This window comes from Corvus hawaiiensis, chromosome 14 (genome assembly GCF_020740725.1).
Source record: "Corvus hawaiiensis isolate bCorHaw1 chromosome 14, bCorHaw1.pri.cur, whole genome shotgun sequence".
NCBI lineage: Eukaryota > Metazoa > Chordata > Aves > Passeriformes > Corvidae > Corvus > Corvus hawaiiensis.
Genome location: NC_063226.1, coordinates 21,616,200 through 21,638,108, shown reverse-complemented (window position 1 = coordinate 21,638,108; position 21,909 = coordinate 21,616,200). Strand labels below are relative to the sequence as shown.

General features: G+C 50.5%; 1 protein-coding gene across 2 annotated transcripts in view; it reads left to right on the top strand.

Moving 5' to 3' along the window:
- Positions 1-21,909, top strand: part of LOC125333020 (vascular endothelial growth factor receptor kdr-like) — a 120,780-nt gene that overhangs the window by 25,088 nt on the left and 73,783 nt on the right. For both annotated transcript variants that reach the window (XM_048318486.1, XM_048318485.1), the window contains exons 2-3: positions 6,981-7,077; positions 10,703-10,905. In XM_048318486.1, coding sequence (XP_048174443.1) covers positions 6,981-7,077; positions 10,703-10,905 — 300 coding nt within the window. The remainder of the gene's footprint in view (positions 1-6,980; positions 7,078-10,702; positions 10,906-21,909) is intronic.

Below are 21,909 nucleotides of genomic sequence, written 5' to 3'. Positions count from 1 at the left end.
GGTGCCCCCATCCCTCCTCACTCCCAGCCCTGCCTGAGGAATGTGCCCTGTCCTGGGGACGGCCAGTGAGGAGGAAGGAAAGCTATGTCTGGAGCGCTGATGAAGTAATCCTGTCTGGGAATCATTGGAAACACTCGCATCTGCAGCCCTCCAGCTTTTCTCAGGAGACCACGTTGGGGGGAGAGGCAAAGACGGCTTCATACCTCACATTTTTGGATTTTTTTTTCCCCCTAGAGTCTTTGGGGCTCCTTTTTTGTGCATCTCGTTCCCACTGGGTCTGCATATCTCCTCATCATGGAGAAGTGCCAGGTCTTCTCTTTCCCAGAGGAATTGCCATAATTTGGATCAAGAAGTAACAACATTCCCAGCCTTTTTTCCATCGACATGAGATTACCACATTTCCTAAATACTTCAAATTGTGCTTGAGTGCCTGGCAGATGATTGCAGATGTTGCCACCTCCTTTCCCAGATTTCATGTTTATTTTTCATGCGGATCCGTGTTCCTGGCTTATCAGCCAGTCCCAAAGCAAGGACGTGTCCCCTCACTGCCCAGCTCACCAGCAGCACGGGGTGCTGAGATCCCTGCTGCTCCTGGGGACCCTCTGTGGTGTCAGGGGGAAAACAATGGCCCTGATTAATGAGCTGCTGTTGCCCACAACCAAACAATTTTGACCTGGAGTGGCTTTCTGTGACCTGTTTCCATAAATCTGCAGCCGATGCAGCGATGCAGAGCGTGGGCAGCCAGCAAAGGCTTTGTAGTTCCAGGAGCTGCCTTGGAGCAGGGGCAGGTGAACCCCAAAGGTGATGTTTTGGTTGCAGAAAGCCCAAGGAAAGCTCACAGGGTTTGTGTGTCAGCACCCAGAGCATTCAGTGGCCTTGCTGAAGGCTTTTGCTGATTACAGGAGGAAACCAGGGTGACCCTGTGCCACCTCAGCAGGAAGCGCTGATGCATCTGCAGGTGAGGAAAAGCCTTGTAGGAACAAATCCCAAAAGCTGGGCCAAAGCCATATCTTATCTCCAAACACTTTCTCCACTTAGCAGTTGTTTTTACTGCGCTGTTGTTGATGTCTCCCCGCTCCAGACTAATGATTTAATTTTTTGTTGTTGTCACTTCAGATCATTTACCCCCCAACTGCTGCCCCTGGCTGAGCTTCACACAGCTTCCACTGGCAGCAGGCAGCAAGGAATGGGTGGGAACTGCTCCCCTCTCTCGTGACTCAGCTGAGCAAATCCTGCCTTCCCTGGCTGGGAAAATCAATGGGAACAGGAATCCTGTTGCTTTGCCAGAGATACTCTTGGGTTAACACTTGCATTTGAATATCCTGAAGGAATCTTTGCCATCTCTCCTGATGAGTTTGCGATTGTTAATTTAATTTTGGATGAACTTCTTTGGCTTCTGTAGGAAGGGAAGCTCTGGCTCTGGGCTGGAGGTTGTCAGCTCTGTGCCCACCCACAGCAGGGCCACCCTGGGGGATTCCTGGTTATTTTGAGGTGGAAAACCACAGGAAGAGAGGCCTCTAGTAAGCATTCCCCCTAAACAAACAAAGGAAATAGAAAATCTTTAAAAGCTGATGAACCATTTTCCTTAAAAACAGTTCAGCCTGAATAGCAGGCAAGGGAGAGAGTCCTGGCAAGAGGCTGTGAGAGACTGAACCCCTACTCACCTCCTCCTCTAGGAAAAGTGGCTTAGCACAGTGGAGATGCACAGGGAAAGATGAAGGGTTTAAATCGTCACAGACAAATTTTTACCCTCAATAGACACACGGAGAATTGAGAGAGCAAATAATCTGATCAAAAGCAGCTCCCTGAGCACAGGAAATGGCAGAGAGGCACTCAAACCACATTAGGTCTAGAGGGGTTTTCCCCAAAGGATTCCGACCTACACATTCCCCACCTGCAGCCTCTGCCCTGCCTCAGCTCCCGTCAGTGCCTCCACACAGAGCTCACCAGCCAGCAGAAAAGACAAAAATTGGAAGTTTTATCTCTGACTTACAGCCAAGACCTTCCCCACAAAAGCCTCCCTTCTCCTCTGCTGGGAAAGCCAGTGGGAGCAATAACATTTCATTTAGGAGATCTTGCATCATGAATAGAGAGCACAAAACATTTCATTAATGCCTAGGAGAATCAAAAATCCTATGTCCAAATCCACAACAAAAAGAGGGGTGGAGATGGGTCTCTTTAGTCATTTGCTGCTGTCTTTTTAAACCTTTAAAAAGAATAGAAAATCACTGGAGTATAACAAGGGAAAGCTGATTCCAGGAGCTGAAGACTTAATAAACACCCCAAATATTGCAAGGCTTGTGATCCAATAATGCTGGCAGTGCTGTGGTGTCCTCTCTTTCCATGGGGGTAACCTTGAAATAAATCCTAAGATGATTGCAGGCCATTGGTTGAAACACACACAGCTTTTCAGCGAATCCCTGAGCTCTCCAATTCCAGCAAAACTAGATTTCCTTGGGGATGGAAGCATGAAAATACCCTTTGACACGGGCACCTGCTCATTCTGAGGTGTGCTCACGTGATGAGGGGCCCTGGCAGCTCGGAGGGGAGCACACTGGCATTTCCCTGGTGGTGTTTCTGCTGCAGGGACAGAGTTGTTTGGCAGGAGGGGAGGGGACAGCTCTGCCTCTGCACCATCCCAGTCACTGGTGCTCACCTCTCACTGGTGACCAGGGCAAGGTGTGGTGTCCATACAGCTCCCGGTGATTCCACAGGGCTCTTGGAGCTCCTGGATTTCCTGTGCCAGGCAAGCACAGCTCACAGGAGTATCCTCAGCAGTGACAAAACAGGTTTTAAATGTTGTGTGTCTGTCACCCTCCTTCCCTGACTCAAATCAGCTCCAAACTCTGACTTCCAGTCCTTTCCAAGGGGCCCTGAGGTGCCCAGGGCCCGGCTCTCTGGTCAAGAGGGACTTTACACACATGAACAGTCCCAGGAGTTCACCCATGTGCAAAAAGCTATTTGTGTGCCCAAGCCCTGGCAGAACCCTTGCTCTAACCTGCCTCATTTCGCTGCCAGCACAGCACCCTCTGCTCTGCCCAGCAATTATTTCCTCGTCATCCTAAGCAGGGGCTGTGTGGGCTCTGTCCCCCAGCTCTGCCCGTGGCCAGAGGGGATCCCTGGATCCCTTAATCAGGTATCACATTGCCTGAGCTGTCACTGAGCGACACCGAGGCAGGGCCTGGCTCACAGCCGTCTGGGAGGGCTCTGCCAGGGAGAGCTGCTGTGCCCAGAGGATGCCTGGAGGAAGGCTCTTACAATAAGGAACAGAGATTTAAAATACTTTTTATCCCTGCTCACTGCTGGGCCCAGGATGGAGCATCAGGCTGTGCGTGGGAGGGATCTCCCTGTGCCAAGTGAGATGGAGTTGGAAACCATCTGACAGAGAGGTGAGGGAGGTCACCCATTACCCTCTGCCTGGGGAGCCTCCCGTGTTTAATGTTGGCCGTGCTGCAAAATCAGATTATCCCAGGAAAAGCAGTTTTCAATATATTTTTCTCCCCTGGATAATGTATCAGTCAACCTTTCACATTTCACTCCCGAGGATTTGTGGTTGTGCTGTGTTTGCGGTTTTTGCTGCCGAGAGCAGAATGTTAAAGGCTGAGCTGGAGGTAGGAATACACTCCCAGAGTCAGAAATGGTGCAGGAGGCTCTGGACAGAGGCTCTGTCCTCACCTGGGGCTCTTTCCAGGGGCATCTTTATCCTGGAGATGCTGCTCTTGTCTTGCTGGAGCCAATTTGTGTTGGCTCCAAGGCAGGGCTGGGATGTGAAGAGCCCGAGTAGATGTTCCCTTCCCAGGAGGAGCCTGTCCTTCCCCTGGCTCACAGAGGGGAATGTGGTGCTGAGACCTTTCTGTAGCTCTGCAGGAGGCAACGAGCTCCCTGCCAAACCTGCAGGATTATCACCTCAGCCTCTCATCCCAAACCATGCCAGGGATCTGGGGAAGGCGGCTGCACCAGGAGCTCACCAGGAGCAGGGTCAGCTCCACAGGGAATGGCAGGGACAGCTGTGGCACCAAGGACTTTCCCTGTGGCCCTCACAAGGAGCTTTGCCGTGGTCATGACACAGTAATGAGTGCTCGTTTTTAATTTTATGTCCCTCGTAGCCCTGGATCAGGGCCAGAGTTACTTAACAGGGAGGAGAGGACAATGTTCTTTTGGGCCTGGGCATTGCAATTTGAACAGTGCACTCAGAGCACTTCAGCCTCAGCAGGACTCAGCCCAGCAGGTCACCCACCCCACCCTGGGCAGGCTGTGGGTCCTGGGTTTAGGGAAAAAGGCTGGGGAGCAGGGCTGTGGAAAAAGGGGGATGCACTGCCAGGACCATGCCTGGTCCTCCCTTGCAGCATCCTCTAAAGCCTCGCTAAAGGCATGAATCTCCTCAAACACAGACAACAAATATGAAAGTGGAGCAGATCCCTTTCTCCTCCTGCAACACACCCTGGGGCTGTCCCCAGCTTTGCCTCCCAAAAAGTCAAGTCTAGCTCTAACGGGACCAGGGGAGGGTAGGAATGTTGTGAGGTGTGACTCTGCCAGTTTGGCATTAGGTGTCCTGCCCTAGCACAGCCTGACCTTGCCCTCACTACTCTCTCTGTTCCGCCCTCAAAATGTTCTTTTCCCAGCCCACTCAGCTCTGGTGTGGCAGAAGGGGCACGGGCTGTGTTCATACAAACCTTCTGTCACCTGCCAGCAGAGACCAGATGTGTGTGTGGCACAGGAATTTCTCCTCCTGTCCTCTGTAGGGTAGAAAAGCACTGAAATTCCACTTTGCTTATTCTGTTCTTCAGCTCCCCAAGCCAAAATAAACTTTGGGCAAGAAGTAACTCAGGAGCAAAAACAGAATAATTGAAAAATACTTTTCTTTCTTTTAGCAAAAACGGTGTCAAGTATTGTAAAAGCCCAAGGACTCTGCAGTCAGAACAGAGCTCAGGCTCTCACCCCACACCCTCTGACAGTGCCACACTTGCCCATGAGAGCTACAATCCAGGCTGGTCAAAAGCCCAGCTCAAGACACCAGCTGAGCCCCCCTAAGCCCTAAGAACAACTGAAGGCACACGAGGAGAGAAATAATCTTATTTCTAACCCCAGGATTTTCTAAGTCCTGGCTGAAGTCACGGCATCAACAGCCCAGAGCAGATCCTGGAAGAGCTACGGGGACCCAAACCCCCCTCAGCTGGCAAATTAATGGCACTTGACAGACAAATTTGAAGCTGTTGGCCATATCTTGGAGCATTTTTGCAAAGCTCAGCACAGTCAGTCTGGAGGGGCTGTGAAATACCTCAGCACCATGGAAGAACCTGTGCCAAAGCTCAGCCCATTCCCGGTGGGAACTGGCTCTGTCTGGAATCCAGAGGGGACTTGGAGCCAAGAGCAAGGATGGACTGGCCTGGCAGTGTCTCCTCCTGCAGAGTCTGGGGCTTTTTCTGCTGGTTCTCAGCTCAGTGTGATGCTGCTCCCTGCGTGCGCCGTCCTGAGGGGGTTTAGGAACAGCAGTGCTTCCCAAAAGAAATGGGAACTGCGGGGCTGGAGCCCCTTGGCTACTCTGCCTCTCCAGCATTCCATGGAATGGCAGTTTGGAGGTGCTAAATAATGTCACACAGAGCCACTGGAGGGAGTTTGTGTTGGCCAGACTCCAACTTCTTGTTCTGCAAAGGACTTTGGAGATGGAGCTGCCAAAGCAGGGGGGAGCAGGCTGGATCTGTCTCTGGTGGCCAGGACCGGTTCAAAGCCCCAGCCAGAGTCTGTAGGACGGGTCAGTGGCTCCAAGGGGAGTCCAGCACCGTGGTGTCTGGGCAGGATCCCCTCTGGAAGGACTCTGGGGTGCCACGAGATTACTTGCCCTCCACTGAGTTCCTGACGGGAGCTCCACGGGCTCCCAGAAGAAGCCCCAGACTCCAAAGCGGGAGCGAGTCACTGCCCACACTGATGCCAGGCAAAGAGCATTTACTGAAATCAAGCAGCAAAGAGATGAGAGTAGAGAGGAGGAGGCAGGAAAATCACTGCTTTGTGCAGTTGAAAAGTTAAAGCCCGGTGTTTCTGCTAGATATGTTATCTCCCTCCCTGCTGCAAATAATGCCTGTGCTGGGAGCCCAGTGAGGATTTCTGGCTTATCGAGTGCGAGGCAAAGGAGGAGAGATTTGAAGAGCAGGAGGGGAAAGAAAACACGACTTTAATGTCAGAGCTTTGGAAGTGGAGATCCTTATCTGAGCCTGGTTTCTCCTCTCCTTGATTATGTTGCTTTGAATTTGGACAAAGCAACCAGCCTGGCCAGCCTCTGCTTCTGGTTCTTCTCAGTTTCACTTTCTGAACGTTGTCTCATGGTAGGTGTACACTCAGATTCTCCTGGGGACAGTTCCACAGGCAGGAGACATTTCCTGGGCCAGGAGATGATGAGAGAGACCTTTGTCACTGCTGTCATTAATGCCCCTTGTCACCAGAGACCTGACAGAGTCACAGAGTCCCCTGGGAGCATCACCCCAACCACTGTGCCCACCGAGCCTGGGGTTCAGCTCACACATAGGATTTGGGAATGCTGATCCCAGAATCATTATAATAATTCCCCAGAATTATTGTTTCCTCCCATTGATTCAAATGTAATGTATGAGCTCACCCATCGAATTATTTCCCAAGCACCTGACTCCTTCCACTTTTATATGTGTGCAAAATCCTTTTGACACAACTCTGTTCTCCTAAATCTGCAATAATTCAGTAATAAAGCTGGCTCGGAACACTGTTGGCACAAACGCAGGCGCTCAGTGTCGGAAAAGAGAGAGAGGAATAAAGGGAACAAAACCAAACTGGGGGCACCTCCCGACCAACCCCACTCAGCTGAACTGCACGGGATGAATGCAGCACTGTGTGGGCCCCCAAATTAGGAACTATTTACAAAACAAAGAGCTTGTCCCGAGTGCATTGTGCTGCCCTGACGCCAGTGAATAGCCCGTCTGAACTAATGATGGTTCCTTCTTTTTTTGGGTCAGGTCTCCCTGAGGAAGAGCTTTTTCAGAAACCAAAGCTGAGCATTTCAAAGGACCACATCGTCATCTCACCAGGAGACACCCTAAAAATCAAATGCTGGTAAGGATTGCTCCAGAACGCTGCGTTTCTTGTGTTGATTGGTTTGGCCCAGCACAGCTCCAGGACAGAGCAGAGCCTGATGCTCGGCCAGCTGGGAGCTGGGGCTGTGCAGAGGGAGGTGGACGGGCTGGGACAGAGCAGGGAGGAGAGTCTGGGGTCAGCTTGGCCGAATTCTTCGTGTTGTAGAGGGGCCAAGGCAAAGCCCTGAGTCAGCACAGGGGAGAGCTCATGGGAGCGGGATGTACCGTGCTTGAGGACATGGCTGGAAATCCTCTCTGGAAAAGGGGCAGATTCAGCTGCAGCTAAAATCACTCCTTTGCTCCCTGACCATGAGGAAATGACAAACAAGATCTCCGGGAGCCACCACCTACCCATCACAGACACTTAAATAAGCAGCAGTCACTGTGCGCACATTCAAAGACCCAACCTGTTCAAACATAACCTGTCCTTTAAATCAAATTTAACCAGGACTTGTGAAAACCCCAAGTGCTGATGCTGTAAAAGACAGCAGCTCTTCAGTCCTGGCACAAGGTGTGCCACCAGCCATGCAAGGACCAGCAGGACTTTGGGTGATGACAGGGAGAGGATGCTCTGGGGATGGGGATGCAGCTGACACACGAGGAAGAAGCACACCCAGAGCACTGTGCTGTGCCACAACACACAGCAGCTGCTGGGTCCCACAAAAGGCCTCAGACCGAGGTGGATGGAGGTGCTGCTTGTTCTGAGGGGGATTTTTACACTTTGCTGCTGCCAGAGGTTGCTCCTCAGGTTTTTTTCTGAGAGCGTTGCAGGAGAGAAGGCTGAAGGTAACACAAACTCTCACAATTTCTCTCTCTCACACACACACATTGTTTTTACACCTTCTTGCAAGGTTCCCTTGGCTGGAGCCACTGCCTGGATGGTTTCCTGCAACAGAAGTTACTAAAAGCAGTAAAAAAAAGCAGTGGGAAGGTGAATCTAAGCCTTAGGTTATGGTGACACATCTCCTCTGATTTTTGTCCCAGACTATTTAATTCTTTGTTGTAGAGAACGGTGAATGGACTCAGCCTGTGTAAATTTGGGATCTCTCCTGGAGTGTAAGGCAGCTTTTTTCCAAATACCTCCGGCTTGCCATGTGGCGTACGAGGTCAGAGCAACCTTCCAGTGGTATTTTTAGCTTGGCAAACAGCAAACACGATGGCAATAAAGTCTAAGCAGCCCTTTAACATCTCAGTGGTGCTCTCCATAAAACCTGTGTGGACTCGAGGTCCCTGGAGTGCCCCAGGCCAATTAAATTAGCATTTCCCAGCAGTGCTCCATCCACCACCTTTTTAATCTGGAGGAGCACCCTACTTTTCTCATACCACCAGATGAATAAATAGCTGAAGGAGTTGTTAGCACTTCAGTCCCACGTTGCTTTATGGATGCAAAGCAAGAAATCCCCATGAAAGGTCTGAGAAGCACAACAGGATGTGAGCATGGGATGTAACACGGGATCAGGGCCTGGAGCACTTCAGCTCCTTGGCTCAGGTCATGCAGGAGCTGGGAATAGAAGGGAAGTGTGGTTTCTGAATGCAAGATTCCCTGGATCAGCCCCTCTGGGGATGTCTGCCCTCCTGCCCCCTCTGCACACTCACAGGTTAGCTCCTGCCCCTGGGGAGCTCTGGAATTCTTTGTGCTTCCAGAGGCATTTGGGCTGTGTGGGGCACAGCAGGAGGCAGCAGCCCTGGCAGGTATGTGGGGATGTCCCTCCTCCCCTCAGCTCCAGGCTTTTGAGGTTCTTGGCCAAGATTTCCTGGTTTGTGGTACTGGGGCCGAAGCTGCTGCTGCCACTCCCCTCTGCCAGATGTGTGAAAATCCCAAAGCAACAGGCAAAGGCTTCACCTTCCACTGGGATAAAGTGTGTAGGGGGGAAAAGTGGGCAGATTTAAGGAAGCACAGGTGTGAAATCCCAGTGCTGCCCTGCAGGGCCACCAGAGCAGAATTCTGGCGCCGATGGACACCAGGGTGGGTGTGGGTGAGGAGGGGCAGGGACACAGTGACGTGCTGGGAGCCGTGTCTCCATGTGAACTGGCTCTGTTCCCTATTCCGGGCCAGGAATCCCAGTCCTGGAGTCACTAATGACGTGGGTAAGGTGGGGACAGAGCTCTGGGTGCTCGGAAGGGACAGGAAGCTGCTCTGACGTGGGGTAGGGCTGTCCAAGCCACCAGAGCATCCGAGAATGAGGGCGAGGCTGCTCACCAGAAAGGATATTCCCACTTTTCCCAGTGCTCTCCTTCAGCTTTGTGCTGGGAATAACCCCAAGAGCTCAGCTCCATGTCCGCCTCCTCTGCAGGAAGGCGACAGAGGGACGGGCGGGAACGAGGGCCAAGAGGATGTTTGTGGAAATGTCCCTGGATGTCCTGGCAGACATGCTCTGACTGCACCTATTGCCCCACTGCAGGCCACTGGAGTTATTGGCTAGCTGGGAATTTCACACAGATGCCACTCTGGGCCTTACTACCTCGGTCCTGGGTCAGTGTGTCTAGACCGGATTTCTCCCTGGCAACTCTCAGCTGGGAAAATCCAGGGCTTCTCTCTCCTTCCTCAGCTCAGCAAATGCCAGTGGGTATTCAGAGAGTGAGAGGGGGGAGCCAGCCCCCTGCTCTGGGGAAGAGTGGCTCCTCTGCAAACACACACAGAGCTCCCTCTCTCTAACACCATCTTCTACCCCAGCAAAATCCATGGGTGATTACCCCCCTGACCCACCAGTTTCCACACTGAAAAACAGTTTGCTACAGAAATCCTCATCATCTTCATCTCATAGGCCTGTGTGGTGTCTCTGGTCCATCCCCAGAGCCCTCAGAGGGAGCTGCAGGAGCTCCTGTTGCCATGGCCTGGTGCTTCCAGCACAGCAGGACCAGCACGTCCAGCTGTGGCTTGGACCAGCTGGGAGCCCTGGGTCCTGCAGCAGGTGACACCCAGGCCCTGCTTTTTGGCCTGAACTCCATGGAATTGCATTGGCCATGAGCTGTGCTTGGAGATCTGGCAGCCGAGGGGTTTGCTGGGTGGAATGTGCATCCTCTGCCCTCCTGGCTCGATGTTCTGGCTGCTGTCACAAGGGGAATTGGGAAAAAAGTGTCCTGAGCAGATATTCCCAGATTTTTAACCTGGTTAGTTCCAAGGCCTTCACAAAAATCAAGACTGAGCCACTGCTGATTAAGCAAGAAAGGTGATGGGAAATTACATAAATATCCTCCTCTCCCCATGCAGACTTGGTGCAAGAAAATATACATTAATTTAGCTGTTAAAATATGCAAAGTCCTCCGCCTGGAACAAACATATAATTTTACCTGATGCTTTCTAATGTTTGAAATGGCTAAAATACAGTGTTGTAAAAACAAACTTGTGTTCAGGCAGTGTGTCAGAAGAGAAATTAAACTTTTCTCCAGGACCTTGCTGCAGGGAGTATTTCAGGAATGTCCCCTGCTCTGAGGAACAGCGTGGGGTGGTCCAGCTCAATTTCTGATGGGTGGAAGTGCAAACACCCGACGACTTTTACCATTTATTTGGGAATGACAAGGGTAGGAGCACTGGGAACAACTAGCCTGAAGGAAGGCCCAATTTTGCCTGAATCCTGTATGATTTGGGTGTGTTGTGCTGGCAGGGGAGCCCCGTCTGTGAGCTGGCAGCTGAGGGAGGACAACCCCCGGGTGCACGTGAGCGGCTGCCGCGATGTCACCGGGCTGAGCTGCAGCCAGCTCGTCCTCAGGAGAGCCACGGCCAACGACACCGGGTACCTCAGCTGTGCCCTCAACAGCACCCCCGAGCACCAGGGGCTTGTGGCCAGGATCTACGTCTTTGTCCAAGGTAAGAATTCCAATTTTTTTAAATTGTGTTCGGCTGTGGGAGCTGTGTGAGGCAGAACCAGCAATGCAGGGGCTCTCCCAGATCCCACCTCCCCGCTGACCCAGGAGGAAGCAGCAGCTCTGACACTCTGAACAGACCAAATATAGGTGGATTCTCATGGCAGCCGGATTTTCATGCCAGCTGAATTCTCAGGGACATGGATGTGAGAACCAGAGATCACGCATCCTGTTCAGTTCCAGGATTGGAATGCTGGATTCTCCCATCATTTTAGTGTCCCAAGTAACAGATACACCGACTTCCTTAAACATCCTTTCCTTTCAAGACTGAATTCTTCAATCCTAAAGGGTTTTGCTGTCACAGTGCTTTTCTAAAGATTCATCCTGAATGCCCAAGCCCTCTCTCTTTCCCTTCCTCCCCAGGCATGAACCTTCCCAACAGGATTCTTTGTAATTCCTTCCCTCCTACACATTTATGTACTGCTTTGTCCTCACATCTGTGAGACATTCCCTACCAGACTGCACTGGATGTATTTTATTGTAAAAAATATCCCATTGCTCATTTTGGTTCCCTTTGAGCTGCCTCTCCCCCACGTGTCAGAATCATCGAGCTCAGATCCAAGAATAAATGGCAGCAGGAACTTCAGAGGAGCATGGTCCTCTGTGGTTGAGTGAATGCAACCTATTGAACAGCCATTCCAATAATGGGAATTTTTGTTTGAATATTCCCCCCAAATGCTGGGGTTTTTTCAAATCTACTTGACAAACGCATTACTAAACACTGAATCATCTTGAATCTTCCAAGCTGAGATTGTGAATCCTCAGATGAAGGAGCTGACTTTTAGTGCCTTGAATAGGGGATGACACGAATTCCTCTGGTGCCGGGTGGGCTCAGCCTTCGCTACCCCACAAATGCTCATGGGGATGAATTCATTTCATTTTCCTAGTAAACGCTAAAATGTGGTTCTTTGAATCCTCTTACTCACACAAATGCTGGCAAGGCAGTGAGTTTGTCTGATGGTATTTGAAGAGTGCTGCAAACCTACACTTCCAGAAAACGTAAATCTTTGCTGGGCAGCTCTGACTCAGGGTCTCAGGGTGTTGCTAATGACGGTGAGCCAACACGAGGAGTGACTTCCATCCCCCAAGGGACTCTGATATGCCCACACAGCTAAAATCAGCTTTTGCACCTCCAGGTGAACATACCTGCTCGATTCATGTGGGTGACACTTTCCTGCCTGTTGAAAAGAGTCCCTTTCTACCCTTGTCCTGCTTTCCCAGCAAGTTTTCCTCTAATTGGAAAGTGGCTTTTTGGTGTTACTTCTTAATTCCTGAAGTCATTTTTTTTCTCCCTTTCTACTTCCTTTCTCTGCTTTTTTCTTGGTGCTCTGGTTGCTTTATCCACCCTGGTTCTTGTGCTGAGCTGTTTCCTTTTCCCATTACACCCAGCTCAGACGCCCCAGGTCCAACATTGTTAACCCAGCCGTCCCACACTCCAGGAAACTCAATTCTCTCCCCTGATTCAGTGCCCTGGCTGCCTACCCAGCCCTTCATTACTCTGTGGCAGGAGCACGTGCAGGAAATGTCGTGGATCTTTTGGGACTGCCTGAGCACTTTCCTGAAGAAAATATCCCAAGTTATGAAAAACCTCTCCGGGGATGCTCTTGGAACAGAGCTGATCTAAAAAAATGGCAGGATGTCCTCCTGCTTGCTGAGACTGCTGTGCCAAGGCCCTGCTGACAAACAGCACAAAATCACCCTCTCAGGTGCACTTTAATTGTGTCCCGTGTCCTCCCTGCTCTGAGAGCTCTTACTCAGAGCTTTCCTGTGCTTGAAAAGTCATGGAAGGAAAATGAGTGGAAAATGGTCCAGCTTGTCCTGTGCACCCCAAAGCAGGGCTCTTCTGAGCGCAGAAGCTGCAGGTTCCTGCTGGGATCTGGCCTGCCAGGCTGAGGAAGCTGCTTGGCCCTGTGAAAAGGAGCTATTTATACCTCAGCATGGGTCTGTCCTCAGGGCACACTTTTCCTCCCATTCAATTCCTGTGGATATTTGTTGGAAGCCAGCAGGCTGTCCTGGGGACGAGGAAACTGCTCTGGACTTAAACAAGGAGTTCAGAGCACACCTATGGCTTTCTTCAATATTTAAACGTGCCTTTTGAAGGAAATTGCTGTGACAGTGTCTGGGCAGCACTGAGAAACCCATCAGCTGTCTCCAAGGGAGGGAACTCACAGATCCCTGGGAGCGCCAGACAGGGGTGAGACCCAAAGCTCATCTCTGGGGATGTTTTGTGGAGACAGCAAGTGCTCAGCAGGGTGTTTGTGAGGCTGAGCCAGGTGGAGGGAGAAAATGTGGAGCCAGCCCCTGAAGGCTGGAGATTCCTCTGAGGTTACAAGCCATTATTGCCAAAAAAGGAAGGGGAATGGTATTTTTCCCTTCATTCCTGGCCGGCTGCTTGACACCGAAATGAGAACATGATTGTGTCGGAAGCCCTGCTTATTGGCCATTATTTCCTGTGCTGGCTCCTGTTTTTCCAGCCTCCCTGGTGGGGTCTGTGGGCTCTGGCAGGACCTGGCACCCGCAGCTCTCCCTGTGGGGTGGTGGAGCCGTGACTCTGCACATCCCCGGGGTCAGGGGGGACCCTGACAGCTGCCACCCCTCAGCTCCGGCACTCAGGGAGGCACAGCTCAGGAGCTTCATCCTGAATTAATTGTTCCCGAAGCCTTTTCTGCCTCCCGCTGCAAGCCCCAAGGATCTTAATGAAAGAGGAAGACAACCCCTTCTCCTGTTGCCCATCTCCTTGTTGGAAATACAGAGTAGCCCAGGGCTGGAACAGGAAGAGTTGGGAGTTCTTAACTGCGTGAATTCCATCGCAGCTCCGAGGGATACTCTCTGCAGGGAGTGTCTGGTCCCACACTGTGGGGCTGGATGGGCAGAGCAGCTCCGTGGAAAATGCTGCCACAGCCACCCAGACACGGCATCTGCTTCCATCTGCCCTGTGCAGTTACCCCTCCTGACCAAGGGATACCTCCCTGTGAGGAATACACTCATTTATTCCAGCCTTTGGGATCCCTGTGCCAAGGGAAAGGGCAGGCTGTGGGGAAATGCAGACAGTCCTCCTGGCAGTGGTCCCCTTGGTGTGTTATCCACTTCATTCTTACATTAAATCCAAAACACAGCACTGCTCCAGATAGAAAAAACTAACTCTATCCCAGACAAAACCAGGTCCACATCCACTCCTTATTCCGTATCTTTTACATCATGCCAGGTCCCACATCCCACGTTTTCAATGCCTCGTTGCCTTTCCTGTCCTATATACACACACAGGTATCATTCCCAGCTGAAACCAGGACACTGGGGCACATATAAAATTTAACATGGCTTAGAGAAGGAGGAAAAAAAAGACAAATCAAGCAAAGATTCATTCCACCTTCCCAAAGGGCTTCCCCAGGCTCCAGTCTAGACACGAGTCAGGACTTGAAGCTCTCAGCTGTTTGAAATGCTGTCAGTGTCAGCAAAGTCAGAGTCCTCTGGGTGTCAGCTGGAAGAGCTCCTGGCTCAAATCCTGCCCCAGCTCCGAGATCCCCCAGCAGCCCCTGTGTCACAGTCAAGGGTTTGCTGCACATTCTGTACCCCTCAGCAAGTGATCAGAGCAAGGAATGAGCCCACCCAACCCTGCTGCCTCCACCTTGTGTGACTTTAGTGCCGAGGTAACTGGAGCTGGGCACATCTTGCCAAAGAGCGTCTGGAAAAGTTCATCCAGGTTCCCAAGCTGGGATTCCTGCCCACCCCCTGATGGCATTTGCTGTGCCAGAGCTGTAGGGCTAAAAGAGGCACCTCCTCAGTGTGTGGGGCCAGCCACACACATCCTTCAGCTTCTTTTATGCAAAGCAGGGCTGTTCTTTTATTTCTTGAAGTAATTATGGCCATGATAGTGCTGGTTCTCAAATAACTGCTGCAGAAACACGAGTCTCACCTCCTCCGACTGCAGCTGGCACGAAATGCTGTGTGTGAGCCCAGTGCTGGCTGCCCACGAGGGTCTGAACAGCCTGGGGTGGGTTCCCCAATTCCTGCTTGTCCCAGTGGACACACAAACATTCTAAGAGTGAACATTTTGACAGGGTCTGCCCACCCAGAGCCATCAGCTACTGGTATTTCAGCACCTCAGTGTGAGTGAGTCAAGAACACACAGGACTCGGGGACTCCTTTGCTTCCACCCATTTGGCTCTCAGCACTGACGTTCACAGGAACACGGGAAATCCAGAGGATGTCCCTGCAGAAAATTAGAGTTCTGGCTCCTTCTAAAGCCCGTGTGGGCACGCATGGAGGCACCAGCCACAGTGCAGTCCTACCAGAAGTCCAGAGCACGAGGGCTGGAAATCGAATTTGAAGCAAGACAGACATTGATATGGGAGCACAAGTCCTGCTGAGGCCATTCCAGAGGGAAAAGGGGGATGCATCCAAGCAGCTTGTCCTGCTGGAGCATCTCCCTGCTGGAGCATCTCAGCTCCAGGGAAGGGCCGGAGCTCTGCCTTGCTGCTACAAAGAGTGAGGAGAGGTGGTCCAAGTGCCGCACCAGGGTGGAGTTCACATCAGCCACAGCCTCCTCCTCGCCCACAGCACAGCCCAGGGACGTGCAGCCCCATCACCCTCAGCCCTTTCCCACCACGAGGAATCTAAAGAGGCTGGAAGTGCATGGAAGCACCCCTCAGATGAGATCATACTTTGGTTCTGATGCTCTTTGAAGCTGATTTCTGCCTCCTTAATCCTCTTGACAGTTCACAGAGATAATCTAAAAGTGAGAAGCAGAACTGCAGGGCCAGGGTGACAGCTCTGGGCTTTGGCTCGCTTTTCTCGAGATATTACCAGTGGGAACAGAGTTGGAGCTGCATTTCTCCTTCCTTTCAGGCTGCAGACAGCTGCACTTGCTGCCAGAGCCTGGGCCAGCTGAGATAGGCAGCAGCTGAGCTGTCTGCCAGGCAGATAAAGTGGCTGTCCCTGTCCCACAGCAGCGCTGGGAGGGCTTGGCTGCACATCCCAGCTCAGCGTCAGAGCACACGGAACACAGGCTGTGCCCTGTGCAGCACCCTCACTGCTGTCCCTCAGGGAATAAGGGCCAGATCCAAGGGAAATCGAGATGCTTTTAGCTCTGATTCAAGGCATTATCTTCAGATCATATCCTAAAGGGTCTCACTTTAAAGCAGACAAGCCTTGGAGGAGCAGCAGAAGTTCCTAGCACCGTCAGTGACAGCTCCTGACAGCCCAGCAGGAAGAGGAGCCGATCCTTCCTCATGGATCAAGAATTTCTAAATGGAAGTCCAAAGGCCAAAATCACCCACACTTCCCCCACTGCTTCCTTCCTGGTTTTTATCCACTCAGTAGCTGCTAATTGCTGAGCCTTCCCCAGGGTGGGAGATCTGTTCTTAATAAAGCTGGGGAATATTTTCTACAAAGTCAAAGCCTGCTTAAAATCTGGTGGGAGGAGTCAGAATTTATAAATTCTCCTGCTGCTTGAAACATAATTCCAGACAAAGCATGGAGGCCTCCTTTTCTATGGTGTTTTGTTGGGATTTTTCAAAAGAAATCTTTCCATTTTGCCTTTATTTGCTTGGCAGCGAGAAGCATTTTGCTTCTATCATTTTTGAAGTAACACTTTTTAGAGTAATATTTTTTTCCTCTACAAGTATTCCTGTGTTTCTAACAGTAATCTCCAGGGGAAGAATGCATTTCATTTGACCAAAACAGAATGCTTCATGTTGACTCAGATTGGCTTCTGGGGGATTTGCAGTCACTTTTGTTTTGCCTGAAGAGAAAATATTCTGCTTTCTGTTTAATCTAAACATTCCACCACCAATTCTTTTCATTGGCCTGCCAAACGGAAAGGTCTTTCATTTTCAAAGATCCAGATTCAAAACAAGTGCCTTTATAGCAGTTACTCCTGTACCTAGAGGCAGCTTTGATGGGTCACCAGGGGGAATTCAGCAGACCAGGCTGTTTCCTTGTGAATCTTTCCAAAATGCTCTGCCCGAAGTGTCGCTGCACTGCTAATGCTGCTATTACTGTAAAGAACAGGTTATAAACCTCTTCTCGCTGCTTTTGACCTTGATGAAGACGAACTTCATGGGGATTATGTCAAAACGTGAACTTAAAGAACCTGTGAAACTCTGCCCAGGCTCCCCAGCTTAGGCATGGCCGAGTGAAGAAAATAAACGGCGAGGGCGAGAGAATTATCCTTAGCTGGAACAAAGTGAGAGGCAAAATGAGACTGTGCAGGAATTTCACGGCCATGAACAGCCATGAATGACTGTCCTCAAAGGCCATTTAGTGCTCATCGTGCTCCTGGGCTGACAGCACCTGGAGGGACAGGCGATGTCAACTCCGGGGCCTTGGATGGGAGACAAATACCACGAGACAAATTGCTGTCACAGTGCAGGAATGAAAAGCACCCAAAATCCTGTATAAAATCCTCTGTGTGTGTGTGGCAGGAGGAGGTTTCAGAGGCACAGGCAGGGGGTACAGTGCTGGGAAGTAGAGATGTAGGAGAGATTGAATCTGCAACATGCTGAGTGCAGTGCTGAGGGGTTTGAGCCCCTCAGCTTCAGGCAGGATGGGGCTGTGATGCCTCTGAGAAGGGGATTCAAGTGGAGAGCCCCTGGAGAGAGGCCCCTGTTCTGCAGGTGACACTGAACAAAGAGCAGGTGTCACAGGGAGTCCTGTGTGTGTCCCGGACCCGCGTCCTGGAGCTTTGTCCTGCTGCCACCGCGGAGGCGTGAGGGGACGGCTGAGATTGCCCAGCCGAGCTGGAAGGACCCTCCCAAAGCTCCTCTCGAGCAGCAACTGATCTCCTGGACACAACGGGCATCTAAACATGAAGGGCTTCACTGTCTGGAGGAAAACAATGTTCTTGTAGACACTTGACCTTTGAGTTGCTTTTGTGTGTTCCGTGCCTCATTCCCGGCCTGGCTGTCCCTGGTGTTGGACAGTCCCTTCCCTTCTCCATCCTGCTGCCACGGCTTCCTTGGCTGAGCTGTTTGTGTTCCCTCCTGAGCCCTGCTGGGTAAAAAACAACACCCTGGCCTGCCTGAGCTTCCTGCAAACTTCCACTGACCTGGGAGCCAGACATCCAGTCTGAGACCCAGGGGAAGGGGCCTTTCCCCCGCCTCCACGTCGGGGCTGCAGCTGATAAGTCCCCAGCGTGCTTCAGCTCTTGTCTTTCCTCACATATAACGAGCTTTGCAGCCCACAGTAAATCATTCTTTTAAATTATCCTCTGGGAATTGCTGGGTGTTTCTTTCTGGGTGAGATTCATAGGGCATTTCACCTTCCCAGCTCGGGAGGAACAGATGTGCCAAGCTACAGGGAAATACTCCGCTTTCATAAAGGGTTTCTTTGCTGAGAAATTCTCCCTGAGTTCAGTGCTGGTGACTGTGGAGAGGACAACACCTGCATTTCCCATGCCACAGCTCTCCAGATTGCAACACTTGAGTGCAACTGATTTACACCACCTGGAACTGGAGATCTTCCTCGAGGCTGAGGTTATCATTTTGAAGGAAAAGTGACCCAGTCCCTTTTGTTTCAAGAAGTTCTGTCTCTGAGAGAGTTTGTTACAAGGAGTTAACAGATTGCTGGTGGACTGGAGGTGGTGAGCGTGTTTGTAAAGCTGGCAGTGACACTCCTGATGTTCCAGCAGATCATTTTTCCACGCCACCGTCAGTCTGAACTACCGAGGAGTTTCATGAAGGATCAGGTTTTTTGTCTGCACAAACCATAACAAAGGTATCAGCTGGCACTTGATTAGCTCAGAATTTATTCTTTGTCATTCTGTTAAGCCCCAAAGCTGAGCCACTTTATATTTGCTTATCTAAGTGAGCAGTCCAGCTGCCTGGAAAGTGCTGGAAAGCCTCTCCTTCCCTATGACGCTGCCTTGCTCCTGCTTAGGAGGGGGCTTGGAGCAGCTGAAGCTGGAGCTGGAGCAGGACACAACAGGTTTGAGCTCTTCTCCATGTCCTGAGGCTCTCTAGTGCTTGATGACTGAGATCCTTGAGGCTGTCCCATCCCTGGAAGTGTCCAAGGCCAGGTTGGATGGAGCTTGGAGCACCCTGGGATAATGGGAGGTGTCCCTGCCCATGGCAGGGGTGGCACTGGGTGAGCTTTAAGGTTCCAGCCCAAACCATTCTGGGATTCTATGGGATTGTTTTTTTCCTTTTGCACAGAGTTCCACAGTTAGGGAGGAAAACAAAGCCTCCCTGACCTCAGGGACATACCCAGGTGCTTGACCTTCCCCTGCAGCTGCCTGGCCCTGTCACTGCAGGGTCACTGTTCCCTCATGGCCAAAGCACAGCCCTCACCTCCTGGCTGAGCTCTCATGTCAAACCTGTAGCAGGGCAGCCCTACAAGCAGCATTCTCACACCAGGAGCTAAAATCACAGAATATTCCCGGTTGGAAGGGACCCCCAAGGATCATCGAGTCCAGCTCTTAAGTGAATGGCCCATACTGGGATCAATACCACAACCTTGGCTTTATTAGCACCCTGCTCTGACCAACTGGGCCAATCCCAGTGGAATCCCAGTGGCTCCCACAGGTATCCACCCCCAGGTATCCCACCCCCAGGTATCCACCCCCAGATATCTCACCCTCAGGTATCCACCCCCATGTATCTCACCCTCAGGTATCCACCCCCAGGTATCCCACCCTCAGGTATCCCTCCCCCAGATATCCCCCTTGGGTATAAACTGGACAGAGCAGTGAGATGACACAGATCACTGAGATAACACAAAGCCCAGAGATAACACAAATCACAGCCATCTGCTCTAGGACACCCCACAGGCTTAGCAAAGAGGAGAACCCATAAAATAGAAAACCTTTTTCTCTTTTTTTTTCAAAACACAGTGAGAATGATGCCCAGGAGACCCAACACCCACGAGTGATTAACAATCAATGCAGCTGAAGCCATCCTTTCCTTTTCCCAAGCTTTATCACCCAGAAACTGCCCCTTGCTGCTGTTAAGTGCACGGTGATTTTAAGATACCATGGAGATTTCAAATAGTGATGGTAGAAGGCCAGATTTATCTCTTTTGGCTTCCAATTCAGATTGTAGCTTATCTGGGATAGTTTATCTGCAGCCCCTGTTTGGACACATGGCAGCTGAGGAGCAGGCTGCTATTAAAAATCAATTAGGACTGAAATACAGCTTCTGTCACACACCCTGTAAATCCCTGCTTCCCCTTAGGTGAATCAGTAGCACCACATCTGTCCTATTTGCAGCTGGAAAAAGGTAGATTCATTTCAGGTCTCTTGTGAATCTGAAAATTTGGTAGAGATGGGTCTTGGAGTTCAGGAGAGAATGGGGTTTAAAAATTATATTTTTTCCCTGAACAGGAAATATTTTTGAGACATTTTACTCTGTTTTGACTAAGATGAATCAATCACTGCACAGTTCAATATTTTCCTGCATTTTAGGATTACTTCCTATTTTCTTAGCTGCCTTCTTTTGATTTATGTTACTCCTTAAACAAACAGTGCTATTCTGAAATTCTTTCTAAAAATACTGGCAGAAATAGTTTTAAATTCAGTGCTTCCATCTTTTCAGTCAAAATTTGCTCCTGAATTGTGAATAGTTTGGTATCAGGAAGATTTTTTCCCAGCAAATTTCTTCTTGGCCTATACTCTTTTCCATCCAGCCTATACCTTTGTCCATCCCCCCTCATGTGGCACATTCCTTGTTCTCTCCTTTTCTCCACAGGACAAGAAATAATTGTGATTACATTTCCCCTGACACATTTTTGCCCTTTGTTGCAAATACACAGAAATCTATTTTCTCTGCTTTTTCCTATCACAAATAACCCAAGGATCTTCTTTTAATTATCCAGTGTCTTTTTTTAAAGTAGAATAAAAACAAAAATATTGTTACATTTGATACCTCCCAGCGTGGTTCAGCTGGAGAGCAAGACTGCAGAGGGATTAAGCAGCTCAGGGACAAACACTAAACACATTTTCATAATGTGACTCAACAGGAGAATTTAGCATTTTTGGGAAAGTGCACGACACGCTGGACTGAGTATAAGTATTTCCTATTTGTTTTGGGGCTTGGACCAAGCTACAAAGTTGTGGTTCAAAGATCAGGTTTCTCAGCTCAAGGCTTGATTAGAACCAGGGCCTGCCTGACCAGAAAGTTCAGATGTGTATCTGAAACTTCCTAAATGTGGGGAGATTAGAGACCCAATGTTTTAATTCTAATTAATCTCTCTCACATAACGTTTCCTGCAATGCCCTTGCTCCAAAGCACAGCCAGAATAAACCACTGGTGTGGAGGAAAAGCCAGCATGGAAAGACAGTGCTAGAAATTAGAGGAGTCATCCAGATTTGGGGTTTTTATCTGCCTCACGTTCAGTGCTCCTGCTCAGCCCCTCATCCCAGCTCCCCACACGAACCCCACATCTCTGGTCCTTGCACAGTGCCCCGAATGCCTTTGTAAAACACCATCATCCCCCTCACACGTGGCCTTTCTGACACACACACAGCCCCAACCAACATCTGCTCTCCCCCTGATGGAGCCCATGGTACATTTTATCTGCTAAGGAAAAAGTTTCCAGTTTTAGAGCTAAAATGAAGCTTCAAACCCCACAAAAGGCAGCAGGGCCACTCTGCTGTGTCCATCTGTGCCTTGGTGTGTTTGGGGCTGAAGCTGGGGTGGGCTGTGGAGAAAAGGAGCTCCAGCTCTGCACTGAGCTGATTCTCTGAGGTTAATTCCAGGTGACAGCACTTGGGTATTTCCATGGCATTCCTTAAGCAAAGGCTGTGGTCATCAGTCAAGAAATGCACATTGATATCCCCAGATGAAGGACAGGAGGGCTCCCAAGGCCCAGATGTATCTTGGCATCTTGAGTTGGTAATCCATGAAGTTTTTCACGTGTCTGCACACAAATGTGCCATTCTGGGCAATTTCTGGATGAGCGTGGGGCTCAATCCAAGGAATTGGTCACTGGCCCTAATCCCTGTGCGACAGTGGTA